This window comes from Blennius ocellaris, assembly GCF_963422515.1.
Source record: "Blennius ocellaris genome assembly, chromosome: 5".
Lineage (NCBI taxonomy): Eukaryota > Metazoa > Chordata > Actinopteri > Blenniiformes > Blenniidae > Blennius > Blennius ocellaris.
In genome coordinates this window covers 3,395,966-3,412,753 of record NC_137654.1, presented here as the reverse complement: position 1 = coordinate 3,412,753, position 16,788 = coordinate 3,395,966, and the positions used below count along the sequence as shown (strand labels likewise).

The window sequence follows — 16,788 nt, the reverse complement described above, 5'->3', positions numbered from 1 at the left end:
TCCTCTTATAGAGCAGAGATCCAAAATGTGGTTCAGTGGAGTAAAGCTAACAACCTCCAGCTGAACGCATCAAAAACATGTGAACTGGTCTTTGACTTTAGCCGGAACAGTTCTCACACACCTGTAATTATTGATAACTCCCAGGTGCAGATTGTAGAGGAGTGCACGTTTCTCGGTTTAACTCTCTCTAAAGACCTGAAATGGGTCAAAAACACTAACCGGGTTGTTAAAAAAGCTCGTCAGCGTCTCTACTTTCTAGGTAAACTTCGAGAATTTACCACTAACTCTACGATTCTGCTTATTTTTTATCGTTGCACCATTGAAAGTTTACTTGTTGGCTCTGTGACTGTGTGGTTTGGTAACACCACAGACAAAGAGAGGAGAGCTCTAAACAAGGTGCTCCGCTCTGCAAAGAGGACTGTGGGCTGTGAGCTTCCTGTTCTGGAAGTTCTTTATAAATCCAGACTTTTAAACCGAGCACTTAGAATAATCAATGACTCTTCTGGCCATCCTGGAAAAACCTTGTTCCAGCTTCTTCCTTCTGGCAGAAGATATCGTTCACTGAGATGCAGGACATCTCGATATGCCAGCAGCTTCTTTCCACAAGCTGTTATCAGCCTAAACAGCACTTTAATTGAATGATCTTGCACTTTATTGAATCTGTTTCAGTCGATCGATTTCACAGTGTCAATTGTTTACTGTTCTCTTTGTTTTATTTCTGTACTTTTATCTTGTTTTATTTATGTACTTTTAATTAATGTTGTTTTATGGCTGTACCTGTCTTGTGCACACTGGGGACTTTTACAAATGTATTCCAATGTGGTTTTACTGCAAATGGCAAATAAAATGAATCTGAATCTGAATCATACCAGTACGCACATTCTCCAGCAAAGTTTATTTTTATAAACCAGGATGTTTGCATGGGAAATGATGTACATGTCTTAGGCACTATTTTGTGTGTAAGCTTCATTTATGATTGAGGCTCCTGAGCTGTGGAGTTTTTGAAGAACCTGTGATATGAACATCTTCCTTCCAGAAGATGAACTTGTGGTTTCTTTACTCGGCACATATCAGAACAGTATCACAGTCACAGTAAACTGCCCCAATAAAATCTACCTTTTTCATTTCTGAGGAGATGAGTCGTTAATGAGAAATGAGCGCACAGCACAGGCTGGGTGGCCAGTGGGGAGGACACAGCTGCTCAAAGCTCTGCTCCACGGAATGCACCCCTACGCCGCCCCCACCCCGGGCGGCCCGCCACTCCTAAATTAATGTAAAGGAAACTCTGCTGTTTTTAAATTCAAAATCTTTTTATCAACATTTTCTCATTATAACAAATGTGCAGTGCTGGATAGTCATTACAGAGACATGAGATAGACGTGGGTGTATATCAATCACATCATGCACAAATGAGATGTATAAAAACATAAAGAAAAAGAAAAAAAAAGAAAGAAATGTTTTAAAATAAAAAGAAAAAAAAGGAAAAAAGAACAAAGTAATCCCTCCCATGTCATTGCCAGATTACTAGTCGTAGCATAAAATCACTGTTAAACCAAAAGCTCGGAGTGTGTAACAAGTGTGCGGCATAGCTGAGCTGTACTCAGGGACCAAGCCTTTAAAGGGTCTGGAATTCTTTTAGGAAGGGGCCCCACACCTTCTGGAACTTCTTATTTGAATGCTGAAGTAAGTGTCTAATTTTCTCCAGTTTTAAGCAGGACATGATATCGCCCAGCTATTGCGCGTGAGTGGGAGGGAAAGTATCTTTCCACCTGAGCAGAATTGCTCGTCGAGCCAAAAGGGAGGCAAAGGATAGAGTGTGTTGCTTTGCTAGAGTTAACTCTTTCACCCCTCCCATGACCCCCAACAGAGCAGTCAATGGGTTTGGTTCCAATTTGATGTTTAACACCCGAGAAAGTGTATGAAAAACCTCCCTCCAATATTTCTCAAGGCCTGAGCAGGACCAGTACATGTGAATGAGAGAAGCTTCCACATGTTTGCATTTGACACAGTATGGACTAATATCCGGGTACATGGAGGACAGTTTTGCTTTTGAAATATGAGCCACCTTAAACTGAATTGAACATTGACGTGCACAGAGGGAGGTTGAATTAACCAACTTGAGAATGGAAAGCCAAGTATCCTCTGATGAAGGAAAACCCAAGTCCTCCTCCCATGCTGTTTTGAGCTTCTCTGTGGGGGCACTCCTAAGATCTAACAGCTTGCCATAAAGAGCCGAAATTAGCTTCTTTTTAAGTGGGTCTATAGAGAGGACAGTGTCAACGATGGTCAAATCCGCTGCTGTTACAGATCTGGTCGTCTGGGAGAGAACAAAATGTCTTGCCTGAAGATACCTGAAGAAATTTGACTTTGGGAGGCTGAATTTTCTACTAAGCTACTCAAATGATGCCAAACTGTTATCTATGAACAGATCCTTGAAACGTACAATCCCCTTCCTGTGCCATTCTTGAAAGACTGAGTCCTGACAGGATGGTTTGAAAAGATAGTTTGATGCAATGGGGCTTAGCAGGGAAAAGCTATGAAGACCAAAATACTTCCTAAATTGGGCCCAGATTTTTAGAGTGTTTAACCACTGGATTTCCGATTGATCTAAGTGAGGGAAGTGGAAGTGAGGATCCAAGGAGTGCAAGAATTGACAAATTGTTGTTTGACTGTAACTCCATCGCCACCCAGTCAGGACAGTCAGGCTGGCCATAACAGGAGGACCAGAATGCAAGGCAGCGCAAGTTAGCAGCCCAATAATAGAAGCGAAAATTTGGAAGGGCCAGACCCCCTGTCACCTTGGTCTTTTGAAGATGAATCCTGTTCAAACGTGGTCGCTTACCCTGCCATAAATATGAGGAAATAACTGAGTCGAGAAGTTGAAAAAAGGATCCGGGGATAAAGAATGGTAAGGCCTGGAAAAGGTACAGAAATTTAGGTAGAATGGTCATTTTATGCTTCCTTGTCACAGATATGCCTAAATAGGAAAATGTGTTGTTCTCAATTTTGAAAGGAAAACTGCTAAGGTCTAAGGCACGTGCTTCATTGTTGATGGGAAAAAGCTCACTTTTATTGAGATTTAATTTGTAGCCTGAAAGTTTACCGAACTGACTGAGCAGCGACAGAACAGGGGGCAATGAAGCTGCTGGATAAGAAATGAAGAGCAGCAGGTCGTCAGCATAAAGTGAGACTTTATGCTCAATGTGACCTCTCCAGACACCAGATACATCCTTACAAGAGCGAAGTGCAAGTGGTTCAATAACCATGTCGAAGAGCATGGGACTGAGGGGACACCCCTGACGGGTTCCACGATGCAAACTAAAAGGTCTTGACCGTTGAGAGTTAGTACGAATTGAGGCTGTGGGATGCAAATATAATAGTTTAATCCATGAAGTAAGGTTTGGACCAAAGCCAAATTTGTTCAGCACAGTAAATAGGTAGACCCATTCAACGCGATCGAATGCTTTCTCTGCATCAAGGGAAACAACGCATTCAGGGACATCTTCAGAGGCAGAGTAAATAATGTTGAGCAGTCGTCTTTTGTTGAAGTAGGACTGCCTGCCTTTAACAAAGCCTGTTTGGTCTTTGGATATGATTGTAGGGAGGGCATTCTCCAATCTATGGGCTAGGACCTTGCCTAAAACTTTAGCGTCTGTGTTTAGGAGGGACATAGGCCTGTAGGCATTCCGTCGGGTCTTTACCTTTTTTTAGCAATGAGAGTAATACAGGCCTCAGAAAATGAAGAAGGGAGGGAACCTTGTCTGCAGGATTCTGAGAGAACTGAACATAGCGATGGGGAAAGCAGCAAGGAGAATTTCTTTAAAAATTCTGCCGGGAAGCCGTCAGGGCCTGGACACTTACCAGACTGCATTGAGGAAATGGCTAGTGCTATTTCTGCCTGGGATATAGGTTCCTCTAATGTCTTCCTTAGATCCGGTGAGAGACTGGGAATACTGAGACCATTTAGAAAATCAGAGATATCATCGCAATCAGTCTGAGATTCCGAGGTGTATAGCTGGGTATAGAAGTCCCTGAATGCATCATTAATTTGTAAGTGATCTGTAGTTACATGGCCGCTTGGTAACCGGATTTTGGAGATATTTTGTTTAGCCTGGGAGCCTTTAAGTTGGTTAGCTAATAATTTGTCTGATTTGTCTCCATATATATAAAACATGGTTTTACTTTTTAAGAGTGATTGTTCTATTGAATGAGTGGTAAGCAGGTCAAATCTGGTCTTAAGTTCCAGCCGCTTTTTGCATTGATCTGGAGACTTTGTCTGAGCGTATTGTTTATCGATCTCTTTAATTTGGTGGGCAAGGTCTGATCGCTCCTTATAGGACTCTCGCCTCACTTGCGCAGTGTAAGATATAATCTGTCCCCGGATATCAGCCTTGAGGGAATCCCAAACAATTAGACTGGATATGTCTGGAGACATATTAGTAGTAAGAAAAAAAGCTATTTCCTTCTCCATGAATTTAACAAAATTATCATCAGACAGCAAAGTTGAATTAAATCGCCACTGTCTGTCTCTTTGTGGCAGGTCGGGAAGGGACATGGTTTGGGCAATAGGAGCATGGTCAGAGAGGACAATGCTCTGATAGGCACAGGAGTGAACCAGGGGAATCAATGTATTATCAATGAAAAAATAGTCGATCCTCGAGTATGTGTGATGAACATGTGAGAAAAAGGAGTATTCTCTGTCGCATGGATGCAGAGAGCGCCACACATCGCAGACACCATAGTCAGAAAGAAAAGCCTGAATAAAACGGGCTGACTTACTCGCTGTGCTGGGGTTCGTAGAGGATCGGTCCAAAACCGGGTCAAGCCAACAGTTAAAGTCGCCACCAAGTATGAGAGAATATGTATTAAGATCGGAGAGCAGGGAGAACAATCGTTCAAAAAAGACTACGCCATCTATATTAGGGGCGTAAACATTTACAAGTACGACTGGTGTGTTGTATAATTTACCAGAGATAATCACATATCGACCAAATTTATCAGAGATCACACTATGCAGTTCAAATGATACATCTTGACTGATAAGGATTGAAACTCCTCGGGCTTTGGCTTGAAATGAGGAATGGAATCCCTGTCCCGACCATCTTGAAAGTAGATGGTTATTGTCTGAACTGCGAATATGGGTTTCTTGTAGAAAGGCTATTTCTGTTTTAAGTTGTTTTAGATGTGATAAGACCTTTCTTCTTTTAACAGGGTGATTTAGCCCCTTAACATTCCAGCTCGCCAGCTTCAAATGTCTACTCATACCGTTTGACATGAAAAGTTATGGTGTGAGCACAGTGACCTGGACAAAAAACTGAGAAGAAATGGATATAACTAGTGTAAAGTATTAGTTTCAAAGGAATAATTAAAACGTTTCTGGCAATGACATATCCCCCCACCCCGCCCTCCCCGACCAAGACAGCTGCTAGAAAAAAAAGCAGCAAGCTCTTCAGAACCAACATTACACAACAACACATCTTCCTAACTAGCACTAAGCTAACTATTGCTCCTATATTGTGAACATTTCTGGACTTAGAACCTCAAAACCAACGTGTATACTTAAGAGGAATAGTAAAAGGTAAGTTAGTAAAAGAAGGGATTCCCTTTCCAAAATAGGACTTTGACACCCTGATTTGAGCTCTGAAATATGATTACAAAAAGATAAAGCAGATACAAATTCCTGGTCCAAATAATGTAGTATTAAAGTTAGCAGAGCTAGCAGGTAAAGTGGTAGAACTTATGATGCTCTCAGAAGGTGCACGTAATGGCAGAATCAAAACAAATCAAGCTTCAAGCACAATGTCAATGCAGATTGTCTAAACAGCACAAGATTTGTTTGCAAATTTTAAGAAAAGAAAGAGAGAAAAAAAAAATAATCGGCAATAGTTGTCCGCAAAGGGGAGCAGGGAATAGATACTCACGTACGAACCAGATGAGTGAACCTGCCCACCTATGTAAACAAACCACACCAACTAAAATGGCACTGAACCTGCAGAGTGGCAGGGTCGCGAACGGTAGTGAGTTGTTAAACAGTGCTGTTATGGCGACTTCGGAGACTTGTCTCGATGTATTTCTGCGCCTCGTCCACGGAGCTGATCCACTTTCTGGCCCTACCGGACAGCGTGAGACGGAGCCGGGCGGGGTAGAGGAGAGAAGGCTTCAGACCCAGTTTGTAAAGTTCTGCCATTACTCCAAAGTATTCTGAGCGCTGACTGAGAACTTCGGGGCTGTAGTCCTCCACAACGCGAACCGGCTGGCCGTGTTATTCAAGTTTCCCTCTCTGATGAGAAGATCCTTGGTCTGGTACCGGTGTAGGCGGAGGATGACTGGCCGTGGTCGCTGTCCGGGGGCCGGCTTGGATGCTAGAGAGCGATGGGCTCTGTCGATTTCTGGTGGTGAGGGCAGTGTCTTATTCCCAAATATCTCGCACAGCAGCTTCGAGAAGAACTCGGTAGGAGATCCGCTTTCAATGGACTCCGGTAGACCTAGGATTCGTATGTTCTGCCTCCTGCTTCGGCTCTCCAAGTCGTTAACTTTAGCCTTTAGCCGAGCATCATCATCACGTAGAGTCCAGCAAATGCCTTCAAGGTCTACGACTCGTTGACTGAGGTCTTCTGGAGCAAGTTGGAGGGACGAGACACGTTGGCCATGGTCCTCCACTGCAAGCCGCGTTTGGTCAAGTTTCGAGTCGAGCTGACTGAATGATGTCTTGAACTCGGTGGCTAACGCTGCACGATGTTCCTCAAGCAGCTCGGTGATGGCTGCTAGGGTTAAGCTAGCGCTAGCTTGTTCTTTTTTGCTGGTCTTGCCGCCTTTCGCAGCCATTTCAGAGGTAGCGGGACTTGTTTAGGCGAAACAAAAAGAGGAAAGAGAGAAAAAGGAAGAGGGAATTCCGTTTGTCTTGAAAGTTTGAGGGCTGAGTGGTTTAAAAAGTTCAATATTCATGGGAGCACTCGCGCAACACGTCTACGCCATCAACTCGCTAACCGGAAGTCTTACATGCTCCGGAAACGCTGCGGTTTTTGACAGAGTTTTATTGAAAGCACATTTATTAAATGTTAGTTCTCAGTTGATGACAAAGTGTTAACCCTTCCTGTTCCAGCTTCCAGACCATGGTCGGAAGACACAGTTGAGACCAACTGTCCTCAGCTTCAGGGTTAACTCCCTTGCCTCACAGCTAGAAGAAAGCAGGACATGGAACCTAGTTTCTGAGATGAACACTTGTTGTATTCATTGGCTACTTACTTTTTTGTAGAGCTTCTTGCTCGATCAACTCGGCATAGGCACGCTCGCTCTCTTGCGCACACTAGTCAAGCAAGCAGTGCGCCTACCACACACACACACACACACACACACACACACACACACACACACACACACACACACACACACACACACACACACACACACACACACACACACACAGATAGTCAGCCTCCTGCTTCCTTCTTGGCGGAGTCTGTAGGAATCTTGTGCGGGTCAGTGCTCATGGCCTCTTTATTCCTGTGAAGCGGCGGCTCTGACACCTGGCCTGCCGCTCCCTCCCAGCTCCTCATTATTTGCTGCTGACACTAACAGGAAGCGAGCAGCTGAAAAAATGGGTCATTTTGATGCAACAGTGGATGTTTGTATCCAAGCCTGACTGTGCACTGGATCATAAAGTAATCAGGGCTACACAAACGTATCATATCAGGACAATATACAGACTGCAAAGTATTCTAAACAGTAATAAAATATGTTTTCATGCACTGTGCATCCGTGCTCTGTGTGTCATTTCATGTCATTATTCCAACAGTACATTAAATCTGGTGACAAGAGAACAGAAGAACAAAAACCCTTAAATCCATTCAACACACTGCTGCAGCAAAGAAACAAAAACAAGAGGTCCAAGAAGAGAAAAAGCCCTACTATAAGTACAAATCCCAAAACGTCCAAAGATGCCATCATCATCATCATCATCATCATCATCATCATCATTATATTTTAAATACAATTATGATCATAGTGGCCAACAGCACTTTTTCATTTCTCACATTTTCATCACAATAAGCAGACGGCGGTGCCGTCGCTCCTCCTCAGACCCGTTCCACTGTGCGAGGTACCTCAGCAGAGGGTTCGCAGAAAATTGTACCCGGTGGTGGAGGATTCTTTTTGTATCATCCACAACTTTTTCAGTGGAGGCCACGTGAAATCTTGCCCCACCCCCGCCCCGCGATGCCCTGGCACAGAAAGTGCGGTAGAACCGCAGTTAAGAAGTAGAAGTGTTGAGGAGCCAGTTGAAGGAATGTCTCTCACCACAATAACAGCAGAGCTCTGCTGAAGGCAAACAATTTTAATATCAAATTATTATATATATATAAAAGTATGATAACAAATGTGAAAATATAAATCTCAATCCTGCTTGATATTTACATCAGTATACAAACATAGTACAGGTAAATCAGTATATGGATAAGTAGGCAGCAGGACATTCTGCGTCCCTAGAGGGCAATAAACCACTTTTGGATTATGTATTTTTTTTTTTGGGGGGGGGGGGATCACTTACTGAAAGACTGAAATTAGAATGTTTGAACCTGACAATAAAAGTGAAAAGCAGAAGATCTTCACCTCTAAATCAGCTGGTTGCAGTGGCGACGCCAGAGTTGGGTTTTTTTTGCTGGTGCTTTAGGGGAACTCGGTTTTTCAGTGATGGTGCTGGAGAGTTTCGGGATCTCTTGTTTATTTTTTATTTTAATGCAGAGAGAATATGCGTGCACCGCTCTGCGCACGTAGCAGTCGCACATATACAGTAAAAGCTCTGCTATTTAATACAATGTTATGTGACATACAATGGAAAATATTTAGCCAAAGTGATAAAGAGGAAAGGTTTACAAGCCTGCCACTTAAACTCACCACTGAATGTAAACTTTAACAGCAGAATGTCACTGATGGAGCCTCGACAGCAGCACAAAGCAAAACACACAAGTTTTCATTGAGGCCTCAAACACAAAGACACTGACTCCTGCTGCCAGAACCTCCACTGGGAGAAACATATTCTCTTCAGTGGATCAAATGACAAATTAATAAACACGACATAGAGAGAACCGTATTGAATCTTAATTCTGATCTCAAACACCAAATAATCAATAATCATCAGTCACCATGAGACGTCATAATAAAACAATACGTCGGTTGTTGTGGTGTGGTGAGTGTTTAGAGGGAAGGCATCAGTAATTTTGTCCCATTTCATTTTTTGTTGTTGCAAAAAGCGCTCCATGTTTTACCATGTTTTACCAGTTACCAGTCAACAGAACAAATGTGTTCATGATAGTGGGAAGTTGTAAGCAATTTGGCTGAATCACATTACATTGCTTTTTAGTTTTCAAAATAAATAAATAAATATATATATATATATATATATACATATGCAAGCTGCAGTACCCCCAAGCTATTCACTCACATTCACTGAAGATAAAGATTACACAACACTCAATTATGCTTACAAAAACAGTTTGAATATTCATCTTTGATAGCATCTGTTCCTTTTAAATGACCACAGTTATCTGTTATTTGCGACTATGGCATTATGGGTTGCTCCATTGAGTTTTTTCTTTGCACGGCGCTCTGTACCTGTTGGTGTGGAATTGTTCGATTTTTCACAGTTTTTTGATGTGAATACAAATCACCCTGGGATTTACATGCTGGTATATGTGCAAAATAAACAAGCCACATGGCTTCACTATTTGTTGTTAAAACATTGAGGTTAATAGTATAGCATAGCATAGCATAGCATAGCATAGCAGTTTATAGTGTTGGGGAAACAGTACCATCACCGTATCGCTGAGCTGCTGTATGAAACATCTTAAATACAGTCATGTATGTTCAACACAACATTTAATCTCTTTAATTGACACTCCGAACCTTTTTTTTTTTCTCATTGCAGAAGTCCTAATGGATTCAACAACAGCTACAGCAGAACTTGGCTGGACTCTCTACCCATCACAGGGGGTGAGTGAAACAATGTGTGTGAAGCATAAAGTCTGCAAACGACCTGCAGCAGCTGTGGGGAATTTATCTAGGCTGCTTGAAGCTTCTCCAAATTATATTCAAGTAAACTTTTTTAATCTAATTTTTATATACATTTGCAATCATAGTCTCTTTCAAAATTCTATCCCAGTTGAAGGGTCTAAATGTGAGATTGAAAGTAAAGAAAGGTAGAATAGCTGATCCAGATCAATCTGATCCTCCTCCCACTGAGTCTCCTGCACGCTGCCTTTTACTTCAGCCGAGGAATATTAGATTAAAGCCTCCACTGTGCGACTTTCGGCCATCGCAGACAAAAGATTGCGATTGTGGGAGAGTCGGTGTGAAACCGTTTGTTGTACTTCATACCGTGAGCCTGGGGAAAGACGGCCAACGCCATGGTTGTAAAGTCTGCAATCAATTTCAGACGGTCAGATATTTGGGGCGATCGTTGCTACTGCTGTGATTTGCAAGGGCTGAAATTGCACAGCATGTTGGGGGCTATAGATTAAGAATAGGTAATGTAACCAGGACTAAATTCCCCTTGAATAATATCAGCATATTTTCTTTCACTGTTGGTTTACCTGTATGTTTGATATGTGGAAAGAAACAACAAAAGTGTGTGTAACACTCAATAACGCCTTACATGGAAACAGCTAAAAAGGGCTAACGAATGTAAAATAATGAAATGACAAAAATAGTTCAATACGGTAAAACAGTTAAAATAGCTGACATGTGTATTGTTTTAAAGTGTAGTTGTAGAATGTGACTTAAGATTCAATTTTGCATGAATCAAAAAACTATATAACAATTTTCTTCTCATTTTAAAGGTTAAACTTGTTTTGTGGCAATAGATACTTTTTTATCTAATTATATTTGGGACACCTGCCGTAGATATGTTTCAAGATATTTAAGATGTTACCAATAAATATGTTACGACTCACAGAAAGAGTGATGAACATATTTGTGGACAAGGGGACAAGAGGCCGATTTTTTCAGACATTCAGTTTATTTTCAATCTTCATTTGTTTGATTCTCTTTCTCGTAATTTTGAAGGGAGTGTAGGCTGGAGGTGTACACACAAAACCCTTGTCCACCTGTGTCCCACCCAAGACACTTTTCACTTATTCGGTGCAATGGCACATGTAACTAAAGAGGGGAAAGTGCATCCGCATCCACATTGTCCTTCACTGCTAATGCGAGTGACGACAAAAGTAAACTCCAGTAAGCGCAAAAACAAACACATAAAGCAAAAGTCCCGTTGCACATGCGATCAAGAAAAGACAGGGAATTCTGCTCAGTGTACAGAACCACTGGCAAACAAGCACCAGTGACGCACACCTCAAAGTGCTCCAAGGCCACCTATTCCGTGTCATGTCACATCAAACTATGGATTTGTGTGCTGCTGTTCCAATTCGCACAGGTGAATTTGAGCCTTCTGCTCAACTTTTACCTTCTCCAACACCAATCGATGGAGCTCATCGTCCAACTCCTTCAAACGGACTCCAGAGTCCTCCAGACTAGGAGACAAATTAATGCTTTTTTGAATTGCCAAAGAAAGAAAGGACCCTGCTCAACCAATGCTGCAAGCACCTCAGATTTGACAACACATATTCTGTGTGTATTTCAAAACAAGTGCTCCATAAGAATCAGCCAATCCAGTTAGGTCGTCCTTCGAGCACTTGTTAACCACATCTAAAATGGGGTTATTCTCAACCTATTCCAAATCCAAAACAAATGACATAATTGCCCAGAATGACATAGCCAAAAACAGCTAATTGCGCACCAAACTATCCACAAAGCTGGTTCCAAAAAAGTCCCAGGCTCAAATTCACTGAAAATTAACTGTCCCATCGGAACCTCATAACCCAACTTAGGTTCCGTGGGTGAATTATGTAAACTCACTACAATATACTGTATATAGTATATAGTTTTTTATATAGAAAACATTGAGGCTTTTCTGTAAATAGTTTTCAAATAAACAATAAATAAAGCAACTTCTGTCAATCCATATCAATTTCAAACTTAAAATAATGTACTGATCTAAGCCCCACCCAGACTCAATTGAAAATGCCCACTTCTAGTATAGGCCCCGCCCACTCATAGTACGGATACGGATACAGATCATTTAGATGGTTGAACAGGTACAGGTTCAGATAGTGGTGTACTCGCTCATCCCTACTTAAAATGTCTTTAAATCAATTGTTAAAATTCTTTAGGAAAGAAAAATCAAACAAAGAGCTTGTTCTGATCCCCTTTCATCCCCCAACTTCCTCTGGTGAGAGTACATGAGAGATTATGATTGGTATGTATGTTCTGCGCAAGTTGATTGGCCACAGGAACTGTCAATAAGGTTGATAGCATAGCAATTTTTTGCTCACACAAAAAATTTAAATAAAAAACCCATCATGGAGCATCATGGAAGATCAACGCACCCTGGAAATATCAAATGAAATACAACGTTATTTGCAAACCACATGGGGTTCAGCATTTATACCAGTCACATTAGCGGCTAGCAGCAAACTGCTATTGGCTAAATTTAGCACAGTTGGTTTTTGATATTTGTGTCTTGTGTTGACAACAATCACCCCCCCCCCTCCCCAGTGGGGAATTATGGTTTGAACTAAAAGCCCAAACAAAAAAGCTTTTTAACTTTCAATCTCCAGATTTTTAGGCAGGTTTCAACTGAGTTCCAACACCAATATACATTTTTTAAGAAGGAAAAAAGGGATTTCCTGTTGATGATTCCTTTAACACAGTTGTCATGTCCCACTGAGGGCTTGCATGTCATCTGAAAGAATAGATAGAATAATAAACAAGAAGGCCGTTGTTGGAGGGCTTTATATTTTCTCACAAAGCCAGCTCTAAGGCAGCACACTTGGTACACTAGAGGGTGTTCCATGGGTCCTAGTAGATAATTATGTAGAATCTGAAAGGTCTTCTTCATAAGCTATGTCAAAATACGTCTCCAGAGCCCAAAAGGTGTTTTTATGCACTTAGTGACCCTGTGACCTGATATGCAAATTAGGTCCTGGTCACCATGGTGCCCCTTCTCCCCAGGTGGAGTGTCCATGTGGGAAGTTTGGTGACTGTGGGCCCAGGAACTGCTGAGAAATGAGGAGAAATGTTTATATGAAAATACATGTATTGTGCAACCATGACGAGCAAACTTCAGACCCTACCAATCTTCAAGGTCAAGGTCAGGTCACTTGGTGTACTGGAGGTTATCCCTGGAGTGTGTATCATGTGTGTATAACATTTCAGAGCCCTAGCTCAAAAACCTAGGCCTCCAGAGCCCAAAATGTGTTTTTAAGCACTTCGTGACCCTGTGACCTACTTAATATGCAAATTAGGTCAAGGTCACCATAGTACCCCTTCCCCCTCTGAGATGTATCCACATGTGAAGTTTGGTCACTGTGGGCCCAGGGGTTGCCGAGATATAGGTAGAAACGTTCGAACGTACGGACGTACGGACGTACGGAGACTGTTTCAAGATCCCCCTTTGGGGCCTATCAGCCACGGCGGGGGATCTTGAAACAGTCAGTATTGCATAATGAATGTTACACGTGATAACGTGAATAAATGTAGTTTCACATGTAGCATCTTGTGTCATGAATAGGTTGACCACATCTAAAGTAGGGTTATCCCACTTTAATAATAACCCCACTCACAATAACCCCATTCAAAATCATGAATGTCCATTTTGAATCTGATGATAGACACATACCTGTTTAAAATATGTAAAGGTACATGATGCAAATCCTCCATATGACACAAGTTATATATGGACAGACTGTAAATAACCAACACAAGATGAGAAAAAACATTTTGGAAGTGACATGTCTGAGATGAGAGGTCTGCAACCGTTATAATCGAAAATGATGTTTTTAACCATTTCCACAATAAAAAATTCATCTGGAGCCACAAAAGATGTTTCACAGCAACACAGCTTATACACATTTCATATATCATAGACAGAACATACAGGAAAGGAAGTCACCTTGGCCAACAAGGTCTGCATCAGTTGCTTAGGAATCAGATGGGCTACTGGAACATGGCAAATATGGACTAGGGTGGACAAGAGGTAAGTATAGTGGCGTTTATTGATGTCACAGCAGTGGTGGGACTTTTCACCAACAAAGATAGAGTCGAATGCAGAGAGGAGGTAGAACATCTGGAGACTCCTCTGCTCCTGCATCATGGTGTCTCATGGTGTCCTGTGCTGCTGTCCTGTAAAGCCCCGTCTCCACCGCACACAAGTGCCGGGGCGGAGCGGAGCGGTACGGAGCAGTTCGGAAGCACTAACCCCGACCGAAATTTTGGGTCGTGTCTCCACTGCAGAGAGGAGCATGAAAAGTGGGCGGGGCTTATGAGCTCCGCAGAAATGTGACATTATAACAGAAAAGAACGTCGTCAGATGTAGATCTTATGAATCCTCTGTTGTTGTTTAAATTCTCCACTTTGTAGTTATTTTTTGCAGCGGAAAAAAAAAAAAGTTACTTTTTGCAGCAGTCATTTTTTGCAGTGGAGAGCTGCAGCGCAACTTCCGTGTTTGTTTTGAGAGAGCGAGTCGCTCGGCCACTTGCCGGCGACTTGCCCCGCACTCCAGCGCTGGGGGGCGGGGCAAGTGGCCGGAGCGTTCCCCCCGGTTGGCTGAGGCACAGACACGGGAGTCTGAGCTTTCTGCTCAAACATAGGAGGTTCTCCACTCCGAGCTCCGAGCTCCTTTTGATCGCTTCCGCGGTGCGTCCCCGCGATAAAGCGCCACTGACCGCGGCTGAACAGAACGCTGACCGCCTCTGGAAAGCGGAGCGGTCAGCGTCGGAGACGAAAGCTCCAGACTCCGGTGTCCCGGACGCGCATCAGCGCCACGGCGAGCGCTATGCTGCAAACAGAAAACTCCAACGCGATGCAAAGTCCCTCCCCCCGGTCTCCCCCTGCCTCAAGTCGCTCTTTCACCACAAACACTAAAGTTGAGCAGCAAAGAAAAGAAAATGAAAATAAAAACAACCAGAGCACAGCTGACCACACTGACAGCAGAGGATTCATCCAGCCAGCACATTAAAATATTGAGGGCGTGTCGTAAATCACTGACCAATCAGCAGACAGCAGCTCAACCTCAGACCCGTTCCATGGTCCCCGGCACCCCAACGGATGGGTAGCGGAAAAGAGGTCGCCTTTGGAGCGGTCTGGAGCGGTTTAGACTGCTTTACATGTTGAGACACACGAGCCGGAGCAGTTTAAACCCGTCTAGGCCGGTACTTTCTGTGCGGTGGAGACGGGGCTTAACTCTGCAGCCCTCACAACTTGTACTGACATCATGCCTGTCTATCCGTATATTTATCTGTTTACTATTTAAAACACCTTATTGTCTTCATTGTGTCTATTTATATTATTTTTCTGTCCTATTTTAAATTACTCTCCATTTTATTCAACTTCATTTTCCACTTGTTTATGTTTCGACGTCGACCATGTCGCAAATACAGAATCTCGTACCATGTCATACCAGCCTAACAGTATACTGTTATGACAATTAAAAATCTTTGAATGATTGAATCTTAAATCCTTGAACTCCCAGACATCTGGTAGAGGATCTCAAACTCCGAGGACTCTGATAGAAGGCCTCAAACTGCCATTAGAATACCCAAGCAAGTAAACTAAACCTACTTGAACGTACTAGAATGTAAGCAAATGAGAATCAGTGTTTTGGGAGTCCATCCCCAAAATTTGGATGTCCACATTTTTTTTGATGTTCTTAACACTAATATATTTTCCTTTTCTCCTTGACATTTTTTCTGATGCATCAAATATACTTTCTCGCTTTGTTAAAAAGTTGTCTTTTTTCTTTGAAGGTAATAGCTTCTTCTCATTGGTGATGGTTTTCACACGGGAGCCCTTAGTTTTCTGCTCAAATGCTCAAGTGCTCCGGCAGCTCCGCGCTGGAACACCGAGGCTGCACCGCGCCTTCTGCTCCACCACCAGAGTGGCGCAGAGCCACCCCAACTTCTGCGCCTGAGAATAAAGTGTAGACGTGATGCAAAGACAGACCGCGGCACACCGGAGCGTGACCGGCAGCGTGGATGCGATGCAACAAGTCCGAGCTTTCTGTTCAAATGCGATTGTTGGGATTTATGGTTTTTAACTGAAAGTAATAGATTACTGGAATTACTAAGAATTGGAATTACTAATGGAAGTCAACGGTCATTTACTCATTAGCAACTCCTACAGTAATTGAGTAATTACTCAAAAGTTAATAAATTATCAAAAATAATTTCTTAATGACAAATTATTAATTTGAATAAATTGTTTATTTATCAAACAATAATGGAATTGGGGCACCACCAGCTAAACTGGAAATAGATAATACCAAATATCAGTCTTGTTTGTCAAAAGGTTATTTAAGTTAGTTAATATTCCGGTGCAAAATCTAACAATCTTAAATAACAGGGAAGGTGTGAGATTCGAGACTGTTACAAACCAGTGAATTGTCAACAATAAATACACAATAATTACCAGGAATTGATCAATTCAGCTAACAGGCGTTTATTAACAAAAATGCATTAATTCGTAAATAATTCAGAAATGATTTATTAAACCAACACAATCAAGCCACAAACATCAAACACAGAGATCTAATCTACTAAACAGCAAACACTATGTTCAAAGTACACTGTACAAAGAAAAATGGTGTGTGACCTTGGAGGGTCAGTGTGAGTGGGTGTAATGATCTCGAACGGACACCAGAGGGAGGCAATCGTCTGGTTTGAGGCAGTGACCGTAACGACC

General features: G+C 42.3%; 1 protein-coding gene across 1 annotated transcript in view; it reads left to right on the top strand.

Moving 5' to 3' along the window:
• LOC308130419 (ephrin type-B receptor 2-like) overlaps positions 1–16,788 on the top strand; it is a gene marked incomplete at its 3' end in the record, with an annotated part of 112,587 nt that overhangs the window by 42,528 nt on the left and 53,271 nt on the right. The window contains exon 2 of the mRNA XM_080496790.1: positions 9,923–9,987. Coding sequence (XP_080352916.1) covers positions 9,923–9,987 — 65 coding nt within the window. The remainder of the gene's footprint in view (positions 1–9,922; positions 9,988–16,788) is intronic.